Source organism: Sciurus carolinensis, chromosome 6 (genome assembly GCF_902686445.1).
Source record: "Sciurus carolinensis chromosome 6, mSciCar1.2, whole genome shotgun sequence".
In the NCBI taxonomy this organism is placed as follows: Eukaryota; Metazoa; Chordata; class Mammalia; order Rodentia; family Sciuridae; genus Sciurus; species Sciurus carolinensis.
This window is the reverse complement of record NC_062218.1, coordinates 453,673-478,132: the sequence shown is the minus strand read 5'-3', so window position 1 is coordinate 478,132 and position 24,460 is coordinate 453,673. Positions and strand designations below refer to the sequence as shown.

Here is a 24,460-nt window from a genome sequence, read left to right as displayed (position 1 = left end):
AGGTCTAAGGGATAAATTCACAGCCACCTCAAAGCAGATGTAATGAGTGACCTAGAGTGAACCAGAACCACAGACTGGGTGGCTCTGCAGGGTCACTCTTGAGGCCTGGAAGAAGTGCAACAGGGGTGTCCTCTGGGCTCTCGCAGCTCCAGTGGCTGCTGGCGTCTCTGGCTTGTAGACACATCTCTCTAACTGTCTTCAAGTTACCTCTGCCCTACTCCCACGTGACTTTATCTCACCTTGACCTGTCCTCATCAGCAACGATCCTATTTCCAGTTACACCCAGGCACCACGGCAAGTCTTGACTTCTCTTTTGGGGAGCCACAACTCTGCCATCACAGAGGAAGAAGGGTGAGCAGAGAGGGCTGCTTCTCCAGCTTCCCCTTGTCCTGTGTCCTGGGGTTGAGGAAAGTTGGGCTTCAGCACTCCAGGCAGACGTGCCTGGATGTCTGTCCTTTCTTTTGACAGAGAGGGTCTTGCTGCCAGCCTCTTCCTGACAGATACTTGAGCTGTTCTGGGGTGGGCTGGTTACAGTGAGCAGCCGGGAATGTCAAGAGAGGGTGGGAACAGCAGGCACTGTGCTTTCATCAGCGGCCTAGAACACATCCTGGGCTTCTGCCCACTGAGTGTGACGAGAATCAAGAAATTCTGCTGCCATGGAAGATGCCCTCTTGCTAACCCATGGTCCACTTGCTGGAGAATAACCCTAAGATGAAGTGGCATGCTGCAGGAGCCTCCTGCTCTCCCCATGCACTCTCGTCTGGCACCTGGAAGTCAGACTCCCCTGTGCAGAAAGCAGGCAGGGGCCTTTGGTGGGGCAGCTGCTGCCCTCCACTGGGATGCTGCCTGCCCAGGCCTGTATGTGGCATCCTCCACTGAGTGGCTTGGAGATGGCTGGCCCTGGTGTCAGGACCCATGGTTTCCAGCACATCCCAACCAACGTCCCACTTCCCAAATCTCACTGTCCTGCTGTCTGGGAACCTGCTCACACCTCGGAGGCAGAGCCAGAAGTCAAATGCTTAGCTATCAGGGGTACTGAGGTGATCGTAAGCTGTCATCAGACCAACAGTAGCAGGGACAAGCAGGCACCATGTAGACACACCACCATAATGAATATCCACCCTGGACACCCACGGCAGCCTGGAGTCAGAACTCTCTCAGTGGGACAGGAAGTGCATTTTTATTCCCGTAAGGGCATGAAGAATGCTTGCAGACACCATGAATTCACCAGCGCAGGACACACTAACCGAAGGCTTGTTACCCAGCAGGAACGGAAGGGCACAGTCTTGCTGGACACCTCCAGGAAGGACACATCTTTCATGAGCCTCAAAAGAACTATCTCCAATTCACAGTTACCTAATTCCATTTAGGTTCTGATCCTTAAAAAAAAAAAAAAAGAAAAAAGAAAAAAAAAAAAAAACTAAAACAAATAAACAAAAACAAACAAGGCCTGTGCATTCTCCACGTCTCATGAGAATGAAAGAAGAGCAGAACACAGCTCTACCTCTTGATGGAGGAACAGAGCTTACCCACGCCAGGCCAGCCCCTCAGGCCAGGCTCTGGGTTCTGTGATGAGGGTGGGTGAGCACTGTGTACATGGTGGCAGTGCTGCTGGCTAAGCAGTGAGCAGCTGGCCCTCTGATGATGGACAGGGACAGCAAGGACACGAGGCTCGCCGTCCCTTCAGGCCACATTGCAGAGGCTGCTGCCCTTGGAGGTGAGCTGTGGAGAGTCAGCCAAGCAGGGAAAAGAACTTCAGGGGCTTTGCACCAAGAATACGTGAGACTCACGGATCTAGAAACACATCCAGACATTGAAGTTCACACATGCCTTTATCGAGACCAGCACTCAGGACCCGCTCATCAGGTATGACTGGCCACCCACCCTGGTGGCACGCCTGTGCAGACTGACCACTGGACGGACTACTGAGACCAGCAGCCGATTTCTCCCATGCAAAGCGCTGAGGAACCAGTCCAGAGATGCTCAGAAAGGCCAGGGTCAAACCATTCCACTTGGGGACAATGAAGGACGCCCACCACAGCTTCCCATGCCTGGGAGACCAGAGCCAGGGAGAACGGGGGACGCCCACAAGCCACAGAGGTGGTCTATGGCAGAAGAGTTCTCACAGAGCACGTTCCTGGGGCAGAATACTCACATCAAAATCGCTCCTCAGCATTCACATCACGTGCATCTGGGCATCAGAGCAGGCAGGCACATAACACCTCAAACACCAAATGTGACCTGGAGTGGCTTTTGTTTTAATGTGCTTGAGCATAGGGAAGCAAAGTCACAGTGATGTGCACAGGCCAGGACAATGCGGCTACTTAAGGAGCTTGGCCACGTTCAGACTGGGCACGGTGATCTCCCTGAAGATGGGCACGTAGCTGGGGTTTGCCTGCGCAGGACCCTGCTCCAGGGTTTCAATTATGGTCTGCTTCATGTCCCGGCTGGCGTCTCCTCGCACGGCCAGCAGCGCACCAATGTGGTCATCTCTGTGGGGTGGGATGGTTCAGCCTGTGCCCACACCACCCTTCCTTGTCCCCCAGGTGGTCATCTCTGGGGATCAGCCTATGCCTGCTCCACCCTCTCTTGCCCCTACAGGGCAGGTGTTCAGGCCCCGAAGGGCAGCATTTCCTTCTCAGAGAAACCAAGGCTTATCTTGCAGCAGCCTCTTCTCCAGCCACAGGTGCCGAGGCTTTGTTGTGCTGCATTTGTAACTTGGGGCTTAAGAACTGCTAACTAGAGGGAGGACCCCAGAGAGCTTTTGCTGCAACGGAGCTGCAGCAGTACAGGAGGGACCTCAACTGAGTCAGTGGTTCCTGGCCTTCAAGGTGGCAGGTCCCTCCTCCCTTTGCCCGAGGCTGGGGACTGCCAAGATCACATGTGCAGCTTAGCGTCTAGGCCATATGTGGCATGTGGGCTCCCTTCCTTAGGTCCCCACAGCACCAGAGTACAGAGGTGACCTAGTCCTTTTGGGCTACTCGCATGACCCCAAGCTTCCCTACCCACCACCCTCTGAACCTTCCAGCTGGAATGCTCTCCACGGCCTCTGCCAGAGCACCATGGTCGGGCCACATAGGAACATGTGGGCCTCAGCTTGGTAACAGGCATTTAGGCAGATACCACACTGGTGCCTGGGCTGCCCTCCTCAGGCACCCAGCTGGACAGGTGTACTGGGAATGGCAGCTGCTCCTCAGTTCTAGGAGGAAGATGCACAGCCATTACCTGATGTCTGGATACTTGCTGACCAGCGTTGAGACTTCCAGGTAGAGCAGGGAAGGGTCCGTTAGCTTAATAACCTCAGCCACAGCAATGATGGTGTCGCAGTGACCATCCACATCTTCACCAAATCCCTGGAAACAGCAGCAGGGTGTTGGAGGGTGCAACCCTCCTTGGCTGCAGAAGGGTGGCTCAATTCTGGACGCCTCTCAGACCCCTCATGGCCAGTGTCTTGCTCTTCCTTTAAAGACCTCCAAGTGCACTCCAAAGGGGAGCTGAGCTTGTGTGATGACTTGGCCTGCCTGTGGGCTGGGGAGCCTGAGCGAGGAGTGCCCGGTCACATCCTGGGATGCAGAGTCAGGTGACTAGGTGGCAACCACCAGCATCTTAGAGAACAGGTCACAGGCAAGGGCAGAGGACTGGAAGGGCACACTGCTCCACAGAGCCATGGGTGCTAGGAAGCCATGAGTGGCCTCTGTGCTACAGGGTGTCCCAACCACAAAGCCGGGGGGGGTATGGACCCCAACCCCAGGGAGCAACAACTGACTCCCTGCTGGTCCTAATATGACTGGTTCCTACCCACTGACCTAACGTGGTTTGGGGCTGGAAACTGAAGGCCAGACACAGCAGGACCTGACCCTGTGCCGGGCACCTGCTGTGCAGTGTGAGACACTCACTGAAGCCAGTTTCCGGAAGAGGAAGTGGAGCTGCTCGGCCTCCCTGACCATCTTCTCAGCGCCCTCCTTGCGCTCCTCGGCGCTCCGGAACGAGATGCGCTTCTGCATGACAGCCCGCAGGTACTCCACCACCACTCGCCGATGTGCCTCGGCTGTCATCCTCTGAGGGGAAAACGGTCAGTTGCAGGCTGCCGCTCTGACAGACAAGGCAGGCTCCTTACACCTGGGTGCCACGGGACCAGGCTGCAGCCCCTTCTTCCTACTGCCATTGCGACAGCTGGCCAACTCAGCCCGTTTAGATCCGTGATGCCCCGAGGCTCCCAACAGCACATGGCGAGCAGTGGACAGCACAGACTGGCTGTAGCACCGGCATACACGGGCAGGGAGGGGGCCCGCCATGCAGGCTCCATCCTAGAAAGCAGACAGAAGCCTGTACCTGGGCAGGAACTCACTTCCCGCACCATCTGACTCATTCCTGAGACAATCAGTCTCGGTGGGAACAAGTTCAGCAGGCTCAAGAGGCCAGGCCAGCTCAGCACTGCTGACCTGAGTCCTCCCAGGACTCCTAGGACATGACCCCTCCTTGCCCACAAGACTCTTGGGGGTCCCAGGACATGAGCACTCTCTGGAGCTGATGGTGGGTTGGGGGCTTCCAGGATGTGAGCCCTCCTGGGGCCTATCAGGCTCTCTGTGTCCAAGCATCTCACCCCACAACCGACTGTGGGCTCAGCAGGGGCAAGGCCTGGGCACAGGCAGGATGGGCAGGACCTGTGTGGACCACGCACAGCACCTGGCCCTACGCCTGGGCACAGGCAGGATGGGCAGGACCTGTGTGGACCACGCACAGCACCTGGCCCACAGTCTCGGTCAGTGCTGGCCCCAGCAGTGCTGCATCTGAACAGCGACAGGGCTTCCCAGAAGAGAAGAGCCCTGGACCACGTGGCTCAGATACCTGGGGGTCTTGGGATGCAAAGGGGTAAAGAAAAACCCTAGGGCATCACAGGGAAGAAGAGAGGCCTGGAGGCCCAACACAGGTGGACAGGCTTCTCAGAGGGACAGTCCTGCCGCAGGTGACAAGGCCTGCAGAGAAAGGCATCAGGGGTTGCCCTCGGCTGTATGATGTCGGCCAGGCAGGGGCTGCAGCAAGGCTGTGGTGTGCCCAGAGGAGCACCATCTTCCTGGAGGACTGCTCCTTCCCTGAGGCCCCAGGGAAGACCCATGTGCCACTGGACAAGGACATCGGAGGGGGTGCCAGACACCCACTGACAGGCCGCCTACAAATGTTGAAAAGATAGGAGCAACTGCACGTGGGCCAAAGGATCCAGACCAGCCACAGCAGCCTCAAGTTACTGAACCTGAGAACTCTGCTGAAGGTCAGGTTTGTGGCCAGCTCTCAATATTTCACGACCCTGGGGTAAGGACCTGTTTCTTAAGACACAACGAAACACTAACCATGAGAAAGGATCAATTTGTCTAGGTTAAAATTAAAGGCATCATTCCTCAACCAGAAGCAACCAGGAAGAGCATGAGAAACGGACCGTCTGCTCGGGCTGCTTCAACAGAGTGCCACAGCCAGAGGGCAACCAGACGCTGCCCTTCGCGTTCTGGGGCCGGAGGTCCAAGATGCTCAGAGGCTTCTCCTCAGTGTGAGACACGTCTCCTGTGTCCACGGCTGTGTCCACGGCTGTTCCCATGCCTGTGTCCCGACTCCTCCCGAGACTCGTGGCCACATTTTCCCTCGGTCCTCCTTCGGAGTGCACTCTTCCAGCAAGCCTGGCCACCCCAGAGGCAGGCAGAGGGGAGAGCACGACACCGAGGCAGCTAGGAACTCACTCCCAGGACACACGCACAACCCTCAGACAAGTGGCAACAGCAGCACAGTGCAGAAGCCACAGAGCACTCTGATGGCCTCAGACTTGCAAAGGGCCAATCGATTGAAGATGCTGGACCCCGTGAACAAGGAGGAAATGCCAGTTAAAGCCACAGCAGAGGCTTCTGGTCATCCCAGCAGTCCATGAACAGAGTGCTGCCAAGAATGGACACTCCCCAACCACTGCAGAGCATGCCCTGGCACACTCCTCTGGGGCAGGGCGGCCTCTGCCAGGAAGGCCCACTGGCCACGCTGACAGTCTGGCCATGTCTGGCACCAGAGTGATAAGGGGATGCCACTGGTAATGAAGGGCCTACAGCTTCCTCACTCGTGTGCGCAGGAGACCCTGTTTACATAGACTCTGAAAACACGCAACGCCACGTTGTGTGTTCCTAAGGGTGCACACAGGTAGACAACTGCAGCGAGCAGCTAGGACCTGGCTGCCCACCTGCATGCTGAGTGCACTGCCAGTTCACTGACTGAGGGGCACAGCGCACAGGGAAACCCCACAGAAACCAGCTGACCAAAAGACTCGAGGAGGAGAAAGGCGGCAGCGATGCAGGACATGGGAGACTGGATCCACTCCAAACACTTCCCCAGAAAACACCACCCAGGTAAGGGCACCTCCTGCTAACAGCGGAGGGCAGCCCACGTGGCCAGCCCACTAGCCACCCAACCCAGATCTCGCCAGTGGAAGAGTGACGAGGAAAATCGCAGGCCCCTTGTCCTCATGCACATGCATGGGGAAACCCTTGACAAAATTCTCCAAGACAGAACCCTGGGACGCACATGTAGTTAGACATCACGAGGGCACTGGGTCATCACAGAGGCAAAGGTGGGTTAGCAATGCCAAGTATTTACCTCGCCACCTTGGCCATTACAGAAGACACTTAGCAAACTTCAATACCAAATCTCAGTGATAAATAAGCCAAAGCCACACACACAATTCTGACCTGGAAAATGAGGAACAGGAAGGTCCTTCCTTCATTGGAGGTAGCACAGTGTGTTTACCAAAACCTGAGGGCAAGCACCATTTCTTTAAATAGAGCCCTCTCTGCTTCACAGTGGATTCATGTGGGAAGGAAGTGTGTGCTGGCATAGGTGGGGGTGGGGGTGGGGGTGGGGGGATGCAGGGGGATCTTTGTTTTTGCCTGCTGTGAAGGTTTGCATTTGCAAATGCTCCCCATTATCTTCTGCCAATAAAGGAAACAAAGCACACACTCCACAGAGTGAGGAAGGGGAGCCACCTCACCAACACCCAAGCTAAGTCCTGTGCATGTGCACTTGCTTGGAAGTCTTATACCACCCTCACAACAGAACAAAACCGCCTGCTGTGGAAGCCTAGAACCAGGGCAGGTGACCTGCAGCTGTCCCCAGTGTGTGGGGAGCTCTGGAGCAACCAAACCAGAATCCAGCGTGTACAAACAAACATGTACATAAGACCCACGGCATGTTTACAAACACAGGGCAATAACACGTACAATACATGCACACATATACACAGCACACACAATATACATATACTCAATTAACATATAAAACCACACACATGCATGCACTCAAAACACATGCAATATAACAAGCACAACATGCAAATGTGCAGTACACACACAATATACACCATATACAAGGTATAAGATACATGTGCATTGTAGACAACACACATGCATGCACACATAACACAGGCAATGCATGCACATATGTATTGCCTGTTATGTGTGCATGTAATAAAACACTTGTGCAAACACCAAACATATGCCTGCATATGTGCAACACACAGCACACATGCACTGCACATGCACAAATATACATAGGTATGCACTAATACGATATTCACACTGCATACAGTCATGACAAACATGCACATGCACATGTAATTAGCATATGCACAAACCACCCACATGCAGCCTCTCTCAACTCCTGGAGGGCCCCCTGGTGGCCAGGAAACTGCAGCCCTGTCTCCTTCCTCCTGGGCTGGGTCTCTTGAGAGCATGCCACTGTGTGTAGCATGGCCCGGGTGTTCAGGTAACTCATCCATGGCAGGGCAGCGAGCACAGGGCCCTAATCTGGAGGGTCCCACCGTCACCCTGATGCTCACTGTAGGTCTCAGAGGCCTGGGGTTGGAGGCAGTGACTTGGGAGGGTGCGTGGGCTCCACCTGTAAGCTCTTGGTGTGGCACTTGAGACCTGGTGTCCCTGCTACTGCCGAGGACTGGCCTTATCCGAACCATCTCAAGCCCGCTCCGGTTGAGACAAGAGCTATGGGAGCCTGGGGCTGTCCCTGTGCCCCTGCAAACACATGCTGGCTGCTCTTGAAGGCTTTAGATGCATCTAACAAGGGGCAGAGAGGTGGGGTGTGGGCACAAGGGCCTCACCAACCTCACAGACCTCCTGACAGCCAACGGCAGCCCAGTTGGCTTGGCCAGTTCAAAGCACATGGTCTCCCTGTCAAGATCACTTCCAGTCTTTTCTTTTTTTTGGTACTAGGGATTGAACCCGGGACACTGTACCCTGGGCTGCATCCCCAGTCCTTTCTTACTTGTTTTGAGATACAGCCTTCCTAAGTTGCTGAGGCTGGAACTTGCCATCCTCTTGCCTCAGGCTCTGAGTCCTTGGGATATAGGCGTGGCCACTGCACCTGGCTGTAAGGACCACTTTCAATGACAAAGAGCTAGAAGATTTTCCTTTAAAATCAGGAACTGAACAAGGAAAAGGCATAAAAGATGCGAAGATCAAAAATGGGGACAGCAACACCACCATTTGGAGGCATGACAGCTGTCCACAAAGTTCCAGAGGACCTGGGACAGGTGGTGGGTACAACTGGAACTGCACTGAGAGCTGGCGTTAAGATCAGTGTAGCAAACCGACTGCACAACCACTTCAATAACAGCAATAACCAAGGGGCCTGAGACCTGCACAGGGAATTGGCACAGATGTGGAGATCTAGACAGCAGTCTGGAATCTGGATTCCAGAAACCTGGCAGAAGACCAGACACAGTCCTCTCTTCTGTCTGCAGTGGGCTCTGGGTTCTGGCAGGCCTGCAGTATGTACTAGGCCAGGGATGGACTTTTGCACCCCATGACCCTCATGGCCCCCACACCCCTCCAGGGCTCCCTGGTGCTGAGAGTCTGGTGGGATGGTGGGTTGAAAAGCCTCCCCTGCAGGATCCCAAAAACTCCAGCTGGGCTTAAGCCAGCTGCACTCTAGACTCTGCAGGCACTCTGCTGCCTGCCTCCCCAGACGAGCCAGACTCGAGGTGGGCCCACTGTGGTGAGCTCCCACCCCATACCTACCTTTTTATAGGGTTTTTTGATTTTGGCAAAATCGTTGAAATAGTCTTCCACGGTGACACAGATGATGTCCACAGCATTTGACCCCGACAGCCACTTCTTCGTCATCAGTTCATTCAGATGTTGCTGAAAAGCAGAGTGAGGTCACCGAAATCCTGGCCCAACAATGCCTGGGGTCATGTGATCTGGGAGGGCCTTATCATTGATAACAGCAACACAAGCTCAGGTAAAAATCTACTTCTGCATCATCTGCACACCTCTGTGGTATCACAAGGCCACAGGCGAGACTGTAAGCCCCTGCACACACACTCATCATGGGCCCACCCACGTCTATGCTGATGAACATTCTGCAGTCACAAACGATGCTACAGTGGAGGCATGTTTTACAGGTCCAAATCCTTAAGTAGAATTCCTCAGCCAAATGCATGCAAATCAAACAGCCCCCCAAGGACTTCCAATTCAGCTCCACCCAGACACAAGAAGGCCCTCAGCAGCGACTGGCATCTCTTCTCAGAATGCCACCCTGCAGAGTACCAAATGACAAGGCCCACAGCTGCGCCTCCCTGGTGGTCAGGCCTGGGCACTGCTTCACATTGAGGACCCTCATGTTTCTCCTCTGTGTTATCTGTGTCCTTTGTCTATTTTTATGTCTCTTTTTGACATTCTAAAATGATCTCAAAGGCAAATACCTCCTCCTTTTTAGACCACAGCCCAGGGCTGCACTTTAACATGCACAGGGGCTTCTGCCAGGGCCTCTCAGAAACACTGGGCCACACCTGCACTCGGTAGTGGACCCTGCTTGTTCATGGCATGTCACGCCTTCCACAAGCAGAATTCACACTCTCAGCTCTGCTGGTGTGCGTGCCACTCTCCACCCGAGAGCCAGGCTGTGCGTGTGCTCTCACTGTGCTCTGGACTGTCTCTTCACATCTTGTAACTTGCAGCTTGATGCCTCATTTTTAGTGGGAATCTCTACAGATGTGCCTAGGAAGGGCCCAGTGTCATCCAAAACAAGTGGAAGACCCTCACTCTGCTTTAATTCAGACACAAGGGGATAACTCAGGTTCTGCACAACATCCACACTGGGCAGGAGGCAGTGTGTCCCCAAAGGGTAGCGTGGAGACCCTTTGGTCAGTCAGGAAGGAAGGGAGGAGCCAGTTCCCCCACCCTCTGGGGCAGCATGGAGGCCCTCTATCCAGCCCAGAAAGTGGGAGCCAGGCCCACCTCCAGGTCCAGGAAGACCTCTTCCAGCAGGCTGCCACAGCCTTCCTTGGCAATGGTGTCCAGAGTCCCATCCATGCTTGGCTGGCTCAGACACGCACCCTCCTCCGCTTCACTCTTGGAATACTTCCTCTTCAGGCTGACGATGGACTCTCTGCAAGGCAGAGCTGGGGTTCAGGGAGGCGGCTCTGAGTGCCCACTCTCCTCCCTGCCCCACATGCCACTTACTTGAAGGTCTGGCAGTTGTTGATGATGGCGATCATGTACTGGACGTAGCAGTGTGGGTGCTGCCGGTTCTTCAGGTGCTCCTCCTTGTACAGCTGGGCTTCCTCCTTGTATCTGGGAACCAGGTGACAGTATTAGTAAAGGTGCCCTGCAGCTGCCTCCAGGAGCACGCTGACCTCACAACCTCAGTACCAAGAAGGGTCTTTACACAAAGCGTATTTTGGGTGGTCATACGACTGGGAAAAGTTGGTGGCTTTAAGTGAATATTAAAAAATAATTTTATGTCAGGTTTTGCAGTATTGTTCAAGGTCCTGATCATGAGTGATCAAGAAAACATCAAATGCTAGGTAAAATGCCCCTTTCCAAAGTGCTCCCTTAATTAAGAAATCAAATTAAAAATAACTGAGAGCTGGGCAAGGTGGCACAGGCCTGTAATCCCCGTGACTCAGGAAGCTGAAGCAGAAGGATCCCAAGTTCCAAGCCAGCCTGGGCAGCTTGTGTCTCATATAAAATAAAAGGACTAGGGTGTAGCTCAGTGGTTGAACACCTGGGTTCAATTCCTAGCACCACATACAACAAAAAATCAACCTAGATTTTCATAATGTCAAGAAAACAACTGAGACACCACAAGCTTCATTTCTGAACTTATGGAGACATGTCAAAAGGCAACAAGAGGGCTGCTCTGCACGTATTTTTATAAGGAAGGCACAAACTCAAAGTGGAGGTAAGCATCTGCTCTGCCTTTCTGTCCACAAGTGGCTCTAGTACCAGCCAGATGAAGCTGGTCAGAGGAAATTCCTCTTCAAAGAAGACCTCCACAAATGAACTAATGCCTCAGCCACAGCCCTGTGGTGCAAGAGGGTGAGCTGGGCTGTAGCCCTGTGGGTGCACGGTGGGGGAGCTGGGCCATGGCCCCCGTGGGGGCATGGGGTGGGGAGCTGGGTTGTAGCCCTGAGGGTACATGGTGGGAGCTAGGTTGGGGCCCCATGGGTGCATAGGGCAGGACTGGGCTATGGTCTTGTGGGTTGATGCAGACAGGATTCACCCAAGTCACCAGAGCAGGACAGCTGTGAGTTCACTAAGCTGCAATGTGGGGTCCACACGAAAATAATGAAGAGGGATCCACATCAGTCTCTGGAGCTGACTCCTGGTCCAAGTGCAAACAGCAATGTGGGAACCAAGCTGAGGACACCACAGGATCTGGACACGATGGGATGGTGATCTGCCTGTCTCTTCCGCTGGCCAGTGCCTAAAGGGGAGGGGCAGTCCTAGTGTCCCAGAGACTTAAAAATCCCAAAGACGACAAGCCATGCAGACTGTTAGCTACGCCACTAAGACAACGGGAAGCCCTGACACTGTCAGCTGAGCCCTTCAGTGTGTGAGCTGATGACAATATGGATACAGGACATGGCTAGCTGCAATGTCTGGAGGGAGAGGAACAGGCAAGAAGGAAAATGGATCGGGGGAGTGGTCTGGAAGGAACGGCTTCCAAGCCAGGATGATGGTGCACACAGGTTTAACGCGAGTTGTTCTTTTGTCTAGGCTGAAAGACCTCCATCCTGACAACTCCGAGGGAGAGGCACACTAGACCATTGCAATCCACCTGCTCACGACAGTGCTGGGATCCCAAGGAAACAGTGTGGTCCATTCAGAGGAAGGTTAAGAGAAAACGTGCTTCAGTTTTTTGCATTTCTTCTTTTTTTAATTTTAAAAATTTAAAAAAAATTTCTTTTTTAGTTGTCGATGGATCTTTATTTTATTTATTTATTTATATGTGGTGCTGAGATTGGAATCCAGTGCCTCACACATGCCAGGCAAGGCTCTACCACTGAGCAAGAATCCAGACACTTTTTGCATTTCTAAGTACAATAAAAGGTGGTTTACAGGAACCTCCAGGCTTAAATTAATTTTAACGGCAGCATACTACGATCAATGCACTTTAACTTCTAACTTTTCAAAACAGTTTATAAAAATTAGCACACTGGCAAAAATACATACCTACTCAGGAAAGAATTCATTTGCTGAAGACACAAAACTAGTACCTTTGTTTTCAAATCTTCACTTATCTGAGCAGCAACTTGAAGATTCTGTTCAAACATCTAAAAATTGGAGAACTTGTGAATTCTGGTAACACTCTCACAAGAGTATGAAGTACACATTCCCCATTTATAAAACCCATCTGCTAATTGGCAGTTAAGATGGTCCAAATTCGAGAAAAGGAGAAACTGCTTGGAGAATGAAGTTAGTTAAACAAACAACTAACTTTCTTAGGGGGCAACAAGCCAAGCTGGTGACCTGCAGCCTGGCTCCTATGGAGGAAATGCAAGTTCATCTCTGAAGAACCAGGATGTGAAGAGGGCTGACAGGGAGGGGGCCAGGAGGTCAGGGATGCTGGGCCATGTGGGTGCCAAGTGCTGGGCTGGATATCAGTGTCCTAAGCTCCCACACTGCAGCTCGAAGTGATTCATGCTCACCCACTTCTAAAGGAATGTGAATTTCTTAAGAATCAGGAGGCAGACATTCTGGAGCTAGGGGAACTGGATTCCGAGAGATGGAAGACTGCAAGGTGCCCAGAGTGTGTACCAGGCTCTGGTCAACACCCATGTGACAGGATGTCAGTTACCAAAAGAAAGGAGAGGTAGGACTCCCCGCCCCCCCGCCCCCTCCTGCAGCCTGTCACCTGGCAACACCATCCTCCAGGGCATACCTCCAGCCTACTCCTGCCTTGAAAGGAGGAGTGGATAGAGGGCACAGCACGGGGGAGGGCAACAGAAAGTGTGGGTCTAACACAAAGCACTATGGCGAGTGACCAGGAAAGCATCTTCCATGCTGTAGGACTCCTCCAAACTCTGCAGATTAAACTCACTCATGTGGCACTTATAGATAAATCCTGCCTATTTAAACAAATTCAGAAGGAGAGCCACATAAAACTAACACATAATTAGGTCCAGTTCAAACCCAAAAAGGCTTCCCAGGAAAACCTAGGTACCAGGGGCAAGACTACAAGGCAGGCCAGATCCTCGACCCTTGATGTCTAACTCCAGAGACAGACAGTGAGAGTTCTCAACATCCTTACTATGCTCTTTAAAAAAAGGTCAAGGTCCTCTGTGCCCACTGGTGAGACCCACAACCCTACTAGCCACCCAAGAAACAGGCCGTGGAGCCCGTGGCTTGTACCTGGAAGACAATGGCAGGAAGCGTTGTCTGGTAATACCCATCTTGGTCAGCCTCAGGCTCTGTCTCTTTGCTCCAGTCTTTCCTGTCTGTCTCTAGTGCTTTCCGCAGCCAGGCAATGATGTTGGACTGGAGGTTTGGTGTCAAAGAGAGAAGGTAAAAAGAGAGAGTGGGTAGTCACGTCCAAGGCTCCCCTGCAGCCATGTGCCGCTGCACAGGCCATATGCAGTACATCAGGCAAGCAGAGGCTGCCAGAGAAGACCCCTCTCCAGTGGCCCTGTGACAGGGCTTGCAGAAGCCACACCAGTCTCTGTGGGTAAAGCAAAACCCTCACCGCAGGTACAGAGGGAGAATGGACCAGGGACCTCATGGACAAACACTGTGCTGGAAGACAAGGCCAGACTTGTCAGAAGGCCAGAGATGAGGCAGACGGGCACCTGGTCAGGCTCCAGCAGAAGACTCTCTGCCCCAGGGAACCTCCACACAGACTCAGCACACCCTGTGTTGCATAGGCACACCCTGGCATCCCATCTTACCGAAACTGGCTGGTAGTCATGAAGCTGCAGTCAGACCAGTTCCTCAGTCCCCAAACTGCCACCCCCACCAGAACTCAGCATTAAGAGCCCAACAGCACACCACACCCATGGGGATCTCACCAGCCTGTCTGGGATGGCTCCCACAGCAGATGAGGCTCCTGTGTCCACAGGATGGGCACCCTGGACAGGCCCAGTCACAGGCCAGGAACAGCTACCCTTCTCTGCCCAAGTTCACAAGTGGCCACCAAGACCGTTTCTGGGACAGGCCTAACTGTACTCACAGTGAGCGTTGACATGTACATGTCGAGCAGCTCAGAGACCACATTCGGAGACAGTAACGGCTCCAGGGAGTGCACGTCCACTTCTGGGGCCAGCTCCACGTTCCCCATCATTTCCACACTACAGTAGGAATCCGGAGCGAGAAACGAACCACAGGGACACAGAAAGAACAATCTCAAGTGAGTGTGTATCTAATTCACATGCAAATACTCATGTGCCCCAGAGACCTCCATGTGGCTGCAGTCTGTGACTGGGGTGGGGGTAGGCAGAGGGCCCTGTGGAGACTGCAGGCGACCCCCCGTGATGTCACTCACTGGCTATGTGGTCATGTGATCACCTAACCCTGGTCTGTCACTCACTGGCTATGTGGTCATGTGATCACCTAACCCACAGTGCCAGCTGCACAGTGTGAGGGCTCATTGCAGGAAAGAGCCCAGGGAGGTGAGGTCCTCTGCTCCACTAGCTGCGTCTCAAGAGCTGACAGCAGGCCTGGCACGTGGGCTGCTGACAGCCACGCCTCTTTCCATAAGAAGACAATGAGCAAGAAGTACGACTTGGGAGCATGAGACATGGAAGCCCCACAGCTAAAGTCACTGATGCCTGCAGGACGGCACAGTCCAGCGTGTGGGACACCTGGTGCTTCTGAAAACAGACCACAAGAGAACAAGCTACAACTGGCCATGCAGGTGTATGGAGATGCTCCAAATCCCAAGGGAGGCTTTCCAGGGGGACACTTACTACTGGTGCATGTGCAGGGGTCTTCCAAGTCAAGGTCTGAGCTCTCAGAATATTCACAGGCCCTGGTGCCATGTTCTCCAGGCAGTCAGAACAGTGCTGGGCAGTGTTACTAGCACCAGTCCACTCCCTAAACTAGTTCAGGACCTCCCAGGTCAGAACATACTTTGTGAGGTTCTGTAAGTACTGACTCTTTCTCAGCCTGAGGGTTTCTGCACCAAGACCCCTGCTGCAGCGTGTTAGTCCACAGGGAGTGCTGACCTCTCCAGTCTGGTCTGATGGAACACACATGGCCAAGATGAAGAGCACTCCCAAGGACAGGAGATGCTACAGTGTGTCAGGGAGAAACCAAGTCAAGACCCAAAACTGATAAGCCCCCCAAGTGCACCCTCCAGTGGCGAGAGGCAGGCTGAGGGCCTGACCCCAGCTGTGACACCCACTGCACACTTGCTGGCCATGCAAATGGGCACACTCCTCCCTCTGTGCCTCAGTTTCCTCATCTTCACAGGAGGGAATCACAACTCCCATGCCTTGTGGGCTGCTGGCACTGTGGGGATGAAGGACACAGAACTGTGGGGACCTGAGGAGGCAGGAGGTCCAGGCCCATTCAGTGAAGTTGAAGGACACTGAATCCCGTGGGTAGCTGGTGTCTTTCTCACACCTCTGTGCTGAAGGGCACAGACTACCACAGCAGCTACCCATGAACCATGGCACACATGAGAATAAAACTCCCTGCTCAACACACGTCTCCTCAATTCTTCCCCAGCAGTGCCCAAAGGGGCGAAACCAAACCACACATCCCAGCACATTACTAAACGCTCCTTCTGTCCACGAAGCCAGGCAAAGCCACAGAGCATTACCATCTCAGCTGCCCAGTCCCAGAGAACGCAGGCCTTTGCCACCACTGCTGCTTTCAGATGCCACCTCATGCCATTCTGCACACCATGTGGTCTGTGCTCCCTCATGTGCAGCGGCAAAGGCCCACAATGAAATGCAAAAGGAGTGCCCATTCTCCAAGAACTGTACGACCCCGCAGCCAGCTATCTGTTCACTTATTCAGAATCAGGATTTCCCGGTGTTGCCCAGGCTGGTCTCCTCCTGTGTTGGCATGACAGGCATGTACCATGGCACCACTATGGCTGGCTTATGACTGTCTATTCTTAGAAGATGAGCTGCTACACTGTACAGGTGAGAAGAAACGGAATCTGGTGGTCTCCTCACCTTCCCAGTGACCGCAGGTCATGGGGCCATATGATCCCACCTGAAAGGCTGGGCAGCAGCAACCTGCCAGAGGGTGCCAGTGAGGAAGCAGGTCTATACACAGCGGGCAGAGAAAATCCCAACACCCCGATGCACGCTGTGGCTCATGTGGAGCAGACACCTACAGACAGCAACATTCAGACCAGAGCCAGAGGCCTCAAGGACAAGCCCTCTGGGTAGGCCAGGGGACCCTTTACAAACCTGAAGACAGCCCGAGGGCACCAAGCGCCCACCCAAAGAGAAACCACCCAGGAGACCTGCAGGAGTATCCACACATTCTCAGAGAGGTTTCCAGGTGAGAGAACGCATCAGGCTGTACCTGGTGTAGGTGTTCAAGACCCACGTCAGAAGGCTCACGATCTCGCTGGCCTCGAGGTCCTCTGACGCCAGCTCCTGCATCCTTGTGCTCAGGGCCTGGTGGTACATTCTCAGGAGATTTTTAAAGATCTCGTAGTGGGGAGGGAAGCACTGCACCATCAGGTTCTTGGCGACCAAAAGGTCGTCTAGGACGTACTTCCTTATGATCTCCAGGTGGCGCACAAGCCACATCTTGTCCGACTCCCTGGTGTCTGCCTGTGTGCCCTCGATTCTTGTTGTTACAGTCCTGTCCAAGATGGCAAACATCTTCTCTTTCCAATTTTTGGGTCTCCCAGGAGGAACAAAGCCAGTTTGCTTTTTCCGGTCAAGTATACGCCTGTCAATTTTTTCCTCCCTTTCAATGATCCTGACCACGGAGACCAGCAAGGTGGGGTCCCGGCGGACAGTGACCAGCGACCTCTGCAGCACCATCCATAGCTGCTTGGCCAGTTCATCAGAGAGACCCTGTGTGCTGCTGAAGTAGCCATGGATAAGGGTCATGTCCCGCGTGTTCCCACTGTCCATGCGGTACTGTTCGCACATGAGCCCGTCCCGAGAGCACTCCAGGTCCATAAGCTTCCGGTGGGCCTGCAGAAGCGCCCCCTGCTCAATTAGGTCCTGGGTCTCCCTCACGATCTCAGGCACTAGAGAAAAGGTACAAGTTGGCTCCTTAAAAACACATACAAGGTTGAGTGCAGGATTCTGTGAGAGAGCAGGGCAGAAGGTCTGAGGCCTCTGTTTCCCCACCTGGACATCAACACTGATAGAATCTGACCTAACTGTTCTGAACACTGGAATCTGCTAAAGCCTGGTAACCCCCAGAGAAAGACTTGGATGGTAAATTGGGTTATTTTTGGCCAATTTCAGCTCTTGGCACAGCAGTCCTGCCCACACTCCACCTACACTGCCTGGCAGGCAGCTGTTCATGTGCCTAGAAGCAGTTAGAGCTCCTCTCAAGAGCTAGGGTGGGCAAAGAACTGTCTTTCAAATATGGGGACTCTGCTCTAAGTGTTGATGGTGGCTCCTTATCACCAGGGAGTAGGCAAAAAGGGTAGAGGGGCTGCAGAACACCTCCTGCCAAAGAGAGTTTGGGGTAGAAAGGGCAGGAACCCCCATCTTCCAGCAGTTCCAGGGATGGAAAGGGGTGGTACCATCCCTTCATCTGCCTTTCCTTCTTCCTCTTCTGGATACCTGACATTCGAGAACACTAACATTTAAAAGCGACTGCATCTGGGGGATGTCTGAAGTCACTGGTCTGTCAGGCAAAGCCTCAGGAAAGGCCTGAGGGGACTCCAGGTGTACGCCTACCAACCCCAGCAGAGAGAGCCTGCATCAAGCCAAACACAAGAACCAGCAAAACTGGTTGAAGGGGGAGTTTAATTGCACGGTTACCACATTCTCAGATTCAATAAAAACTCTGAAGACACAACAAAGAGGAAAATAACACCCATTCAAAAGAAAAAAAAAAATTCAATGGAAGTTGTCCCTGAAGACCCAATGGCCAGTCCACTAGACAAAAACAACTGGTTAAAGATTCTCAAGAACTAAAAGGACCAAGGGGTGGCAGAGAGGAGGGAGGGGAAGAGCTGTGGAGAGCTGTGTTGACCAAATTATATTGTGTGCATGCACGAATACATAACAAGAAATCCCACCATTATGCACACTACAATGCATCAATAAAAAACTAAAGACGAAAGAAAAAAAGAAAGAAAATAAGTGATTGTTATTCATCTTTCTATCTCATTTCCATACACCTAACATAATAAAGATCCTTAGTAATTTACTGAAAAAAAGACTCAAGAACTAAGTGAGAAGTGGAGAAAGTAAAAGTGAAGTGTCAACAAAGCTGGAATACCAAGAAAAGAGACAGAAAACCTAAAGAAACCAAAAATAAGCCCTGGAACTATACAACATCTGAGCAGATGTGAGCAGGCAAGAGGAAGAATAGCAAGTAGAAAGGGACATGACAGGGTCTCAGGTGTGAGACAGAAAGGAAGACAGCTACAGAGAAGTGCACAGAGCCCATGGAACTCCTGGCCCCTAGAGCAAAGCAGGTAAGCACTGAGGGACTCCAGAAGGAGAGGGGCAGGTAAGACCCCAAGAAATGACAGCTGACAACGTCCCAAGTTTAATGAAAGGCAGGCAGCAAACATCCAGAAGCTCAGTGAATGTCAAGCGGGGTGATCAAAGAGACCCACACCAAGACAAAGACAAAGAGAAAGAGGAGGCCGGTAAGCAGCAAGAGAGATCAACTCATCACATACAAGGACTTCTAAATAATATTAGCAGCAGATTTCTCAAGAGAAACTTGGAGGCCAAAAGAAAGTGGGCCAATGCTTTCAAAGTGCTAAAATACAAACACAGCAGCTAAATCTCACACCCAGCAAAGCTGGCAATCAAAAGTGAGGCAGGCAGGGCACAGTAGCAGATGCCTGCAATCCCAGCAGCCTGGGAGGCGAAGCCCTAAGTGACTTAGCGAGACCCTGTCTCAAAATAAAATACGGAAGAGGCTGGAGATATGGCTCAGTGGTTGAGCACCCCTGGGACCAATCCCTGGTGCCAAAAAAAAGTGAGGGAGAGCTGGGATGCAGCTGAGTGACAGGCACTTGTCCAGCATGTGCAAAGCCCTGGGTCTGATTCCAGCAAAACAATAAATTAAGAAATAAATTAAAAAAAAAAAAAAAAAAGAGTGAGGGAGAAATTAAGACATTCCCAGATGAATAAAAGCTGGGGGAGATCCTTCAGGGATAATAAAAAGATGCCGAGAGTAACTTACAAAGAAAAAAGATTGCAGGAAGGGCATTGATAAAATCTAGTATTATTGCTCCTTCAATTTTTAACTCGACTTTTGTTTTCTATGACACTAATACATTTAAGAATTAATTATTCTAAAAGCTAATAATACTATAATTTTGGATTATAAGTGGACTATAACTCCATGATTTGTTTTCTATATAAGAAATTAATGCAGTAAAAAACAAACCAGCAATTACTGGTCTATGTTTTGGACAGACAAAGTATACAGAGGAATACTGTGATATCAACCATGAACGGATGAGGATGAAGTTGTACAGAAACAAGAACTTTGTATGTATTGAAGTTAAGCTGATAAATTCAAACTGCAGGGATATAATGTTAGACTGTTTAACATATCTCTGTGGTAATCACACAGAACCTACACAAAAGAAACAAGAGGCACATTAAAAAATGTTTCACTACAAAAAAATCAAAACCACAAAAGACTGTAATGCCGGAAATGAGATACAAAAAGTTACCTGGCATATGGAAACCAGCAGCAAGCAACAAAAATCCCTCCAGGCTAGCCCTTCCTTTAGGATAAACAGAACACACTCTGATCAAAAGAAAAAGATGGCAGCACGGAGTTTTAAAAACACGGTTCAACTCTGTGTGTCTACAAGAGACTCCCCTCAGAGCCAAAGCCCTGAACAGGCTGGCCGTGAAAGGTGGAAGAAGAGTCCACGCCAGTGAGGACCAGAGAGCTGGGCCACACAACCATCAGAGAAGACAAGCCAACACTGACAAAATGCAGGCCATCACTTACCCAAAGAAGGTTCCAGAGACACACGATCACATAACAATTATGCACTTACGCCATTTCTGCACTTATTAACAGACCAGTCAAAAATATGAGGTAAACCCTGACAGAACTGAAGGGAGAAACGGGGTCTTCTGTGGCAACACCTGGAGACTTCAATACCTCCTCTCAGTAATGGACAGAAGGAGCAGACAGAAGTAGGAAACGGGAGCAATACGAGCACAACAGAGAGCACGTGCGCTCTTCTCCAGTGCACAAGGACGCTGCCCTGGACAGACCACATTCAGGCCATGAATTAATTCTCAGATCGTAAAGACAGAGCCATGAAGTGGGCCGTGGGAAGGTGCAGCCATGAGTGTTCTAGCAGTTACCACTCTGCCACCTGCCACTCACCTGAGAATATATTCTTGAGATTCTCCACGGCTGCAGCCAGCTGGCTGTGCTGCGCCACAGCATCCTTCACATCTCTGAGGCTCTCGACTGTGTTGATGCTCTGCCTCCAGTCCTTGCTGACATTGGCCAGCGACTGCTGAATGTCTTTGACATCAGTCAGTGCGTTGTGGAGCTGGCTCAGGCCTGTGCGCACCCCGTCCAACTGTGACTGGATCGCAGCCTGCAGGGAGACACCATTGGGTGAGCAGAGACGGGGACCTCCACAAGCTGCTTCCTGATGGAGAGATGTTCCCCAGGAGTGTCCAATTCAGTCACTCAAGGACCCAGAACAGCCACTGACAGAGAAAGGATTAAAACTGACAGGGAGCTGACTGACTCACATGACCGCTTCTTTCACTGCTCTCTAGGAACAGAGCATTTTACAGCTTGGACCAAAAAATCCACTGTGTGCCACTGGGGGCAGCCAGACCCATGCCTACCACAAATATATCATGAGAAGCACTCAGTCCGTGTTCTCCCTGGGCATCTCGCTTTCCTAACAGGGCTTACCTAGGCAGAGAAAATTCTCAAGATTTCTTCTGTCAACTGGGGGAGGGGGCATTCAGCCAGACTAGACTTGGCTGGAGGACAGTGGCCCTGCTGCACTGACTGCATGGGTAAGACTCAGACCCACACTGTGGAACAGTCCAAATGCCAGCCATAAGGGGAAGGACAGGGAAAACAGCAGCAGGTGGACGGGAGGCAAGGAAAGGACTGGGCTGCACCAGCCATGCCAGGAGCAGCTGTCATCCAGGAGTCTCAGCTGCATTTGGCCACAACCATCACTCGAGGCTGAAAATCACTAGTTAATCCCACAAGTTTCTAGAACAGATAAAAATTCAGGCTAAAAATGCAGCAGGTCCAAACTATTTCTAAATTAATACAAAACTGCTGTCTCAATTAGTGAGCAGAGTCTGTGGGTGCTTTGCTGATACAATACCACATTGAGCGTGCTGTTGCCTAGGTAACTGCACAGTTCTCAAGGGGGAAAACTCAATGCCAGAGGTCAGTGTGAGAATGAACTTTCCTCAAAGCCACTCCTCAAAATTCCTAAAAACATTTTGATTCATGTCAACTACAGAAGAGCATGATCTTAACATTTTATAATCATACCAAATGTTCATTTTAATAAAATCTCACCTACGTAGAACAACTCACTTGAAAGTCCATCCAAATCTGAAAACAGCTTGAAGGACTCCTTCCCTGTCTCATTCTCACTTTTTCTTTTCTGTGCTGCTAGGGATGAAACCCAGAGCCTCAGGCATGCCAGGTAAGTGCTCTGTCACTGAGCTGCATCCCCAGCATCCCTTCTGCTTTTTTAGACGGGTCCTACCCAGGGTGGCCTCGAGCTCCTGGGTTCGAGTCATCCTCTGGCCTCAGCTTCCTGCATTCTGGGACCATAGGCACTGCCACCACACCCAGCTCATCCTCATTTACTCTTAGTAGACATGCCTGCCTATTCCACCAGAATGCCTGCTGGTCCAGCATTCCTAAGTGTTCAAATGATCTAAAAAGAACTCTTTGCTTATACTCTGCAGGAGAGTTTTAAATAAACAAGCACTTGTCATTTTCCAGGTAATGCTTAAAAATCTAAATGGACTCTCTGAGGTAGGCACAAAGGTGTCTTGCGGTGCCAACAACATTCCATAGTCCTCTTTTAGAATCTACTGCTTTGGTAATACGCTGTTGGAAGGAGCTGCTTAGTCCAGCTCTGCCTCCTCCCACATCAGAACCTAATTTGCAAAATCACCATGACATCAAGTAAGGACCAGTAACTCAAAACACATGGCCCAGTCCTGCCTGAGCCAAGTCTCCTACCTTCAATCTGGCCTCCACAGAGGCCTTCTTCCGAGCCTCCCTCCTGCGATACTGCTCCACTTTGTCCAGCTGGTCTGGGCGCTGGAGCATCCCAGCCACCCTCTGGACAGCTGTTGCTACAGCCTCCCGATCTGTCTCTTTCATGGTCAACGAGTAGGCATCCAGAGGAACCTGTGGGTATGGCGGGAGGATGTGTGAGGAGGAGGAAGAGCTGGCCCTGAGCCACCACCAGCAATGATCACAACAGAACCACAAAAAGCGAGGAAATGTTCAACTCAGAAAACTTGAAATAAAGTGGAATTTGAATCACGAACTCCTTAACAAAAACACAAAGTGATGGAACTCAGGTGTGGGAAAGTTTCACCTTAATAGAGAAACGGGGCGTATGACAGCGAGATACGGAACGGAGGACGTCTGCACCGGGACCCCAGCCCACTCACCCAGCCAGCTGCCATCTCCCAGGCACCCCTCTCCCCTGCACAGGGCCAACTTCTCATTTCTGGAGCCCTCGCCCCATCCGCTGTGCACGCAGCAGGCGGCTTGGCCAGCCCCTGGGCGAGGAAAGGGGCTCACGGCTCACACCTCGCCTCCCAGCGGCAAGCACAAGTCTCAGGCTCAGCCGCCAGGCGGACCTGTCTCCAACCCCAGCCGGGTCAGGAGGCTGCGGGCTGCGGGCCGCGGGACCAGCCTGCGGCCAGCCAGGGCTCCGCCGGCTCCGCCGCCGTGCGCGCCTGTGGCCGCCAGCCGGAGGCTCCTGCTGACGGGCACGCGGAGCCCGTCCCCTGTCCGGCGGGAGGGCGCCCGCGGAAAGCCGCCCACCTTCCCGCCCCGGCGGCCGCCACGCCAGTAACCTGGGCTCGGGACCCGCCTCACCTGAACTGCGCCGCCGCCGCCTCTGGGCGACCGGAAGTGGACGGCGAGCAGGAACTTCCGCTTCCGGCGACAGACCGGGGGCGGGGCCTGGGCAGCCGGGAGGGCGGGGGAGTTGTGCCGGCGCGGAGCTCGGGGCGGGGTCTGCGGGACCTGTGTGATCTTGGGGCGGGGCCTGCGGGACCTTGGGGCGCGACCTGTGGCACCTGTGGGACCTTGGGGCGGGGTCTGCGTGACCTCGGGGCGGGGTCTGCGGGACCTCGGGGCGGGACCTGTGGGTTCTTGGGGCGGGGCCTGCAGGACCTTGGGGCGGGACCTGTGGGACCTGCGGGACCTCCGGGACCTCGGGGCGGGAGCTGTGTGATCTTGGGGCGGGGCCTGCGGGACCTTGGGGCGGGACCTGTGGCACCTGTGGGACCTTGGGGCGGGACCTGCGGGACCTGTGGGACCTTGGGGCGGGGTCTGCGGGACCTGGGGGCGGGACCTGTGGGCTCTTGGGGCGGGACCTGCAGGACATTGGGGCGGGATCTGTGGGACCTGCGGGACCTGCGGGACCTTGGGGCGGGGTCTGTGGGACCTTGGGGCGGGACCTCCGGGACCTTGGGGCGGGGTCTGGGGGACCTTGGGGCGGGACCTGTGGGCTCTTGGGGCGGGGCCTGCAGGACATTGGGGCGGGATCTGTGGGACCTGCGGGACCTGCGGGACCTTGGGGCGGGGTCTGTGGGACCTTGGGGCGGGACCTCCGGGACCTTGGGGCGGGGTCTGGGGGACCTTGGGGCGGGACCTGTGGGTTCTTGGGGCGGGGCCTGCGTGGCCTCGGGGCGGGGCCTGCGGGACCTGTGGGACCTTGGGGCGGGACCTGTGGGACCTCAGTGCGCGACCTGTGGGACTTGTGGGGTCTCGGGAAGAGGTCACAGTGGGTATGGGACGTGGGAACGGGA

At 53.1% G+C, this 24,460-nt stretch overlaps 1 protein-coding gene across 2 annotated transcripts; it reads right to left on the bottom strand.

The window, feature by feature from the left end:
• Positions 1-1,813: 1,813 nt before the first annotated feature.
• Exoc3 (exocyst complex component 3) lies at positions 1,814-23,553 on the bottom strand. 2 transcript variants are annotated; one of them, XM_047555312.1, is made up of 13 exons: positions 23,523-23,553; positions 22,650-22,820; positions 20,793-21,012; positions 16,806-17,487; positions 14,494-14,611; positions 13,680-13,805; positions 12,501-12,601; positions 10,506-10,616; positions 10,281-10,431; positions 9,060-9,182; positions 3,897-4,058; positions 3,226-3,353; positions 1,814-2,492 (listed from the first exon to the last, which is right to left on the bottom strand). In XM_047555312.1, exons 2-13 carry the CDS (start codon positions 22,791-22,793, stop codon positions 2,321-2,323), a joined length of 2,238 nt encoding a protein of 745 aa, XP_047411268.1. In that variant the 5' UTR covers positions 22,794-22,820; positions 23,523-23,553; the 3' UTR covers positions 1,814-2,320. The 2 variants fall into 2 exon arrangements, with proteins under 2 accessions (XP_047411268.1, XP_047411267.1); XM_047555311.1 differs by lacking the exon at positions 23,523-23,553 and adding an exon at positions 23,090-23,516.
• Between the last annotated feature and the right edge of the window lie 907 nt (positions 23,554-24,460).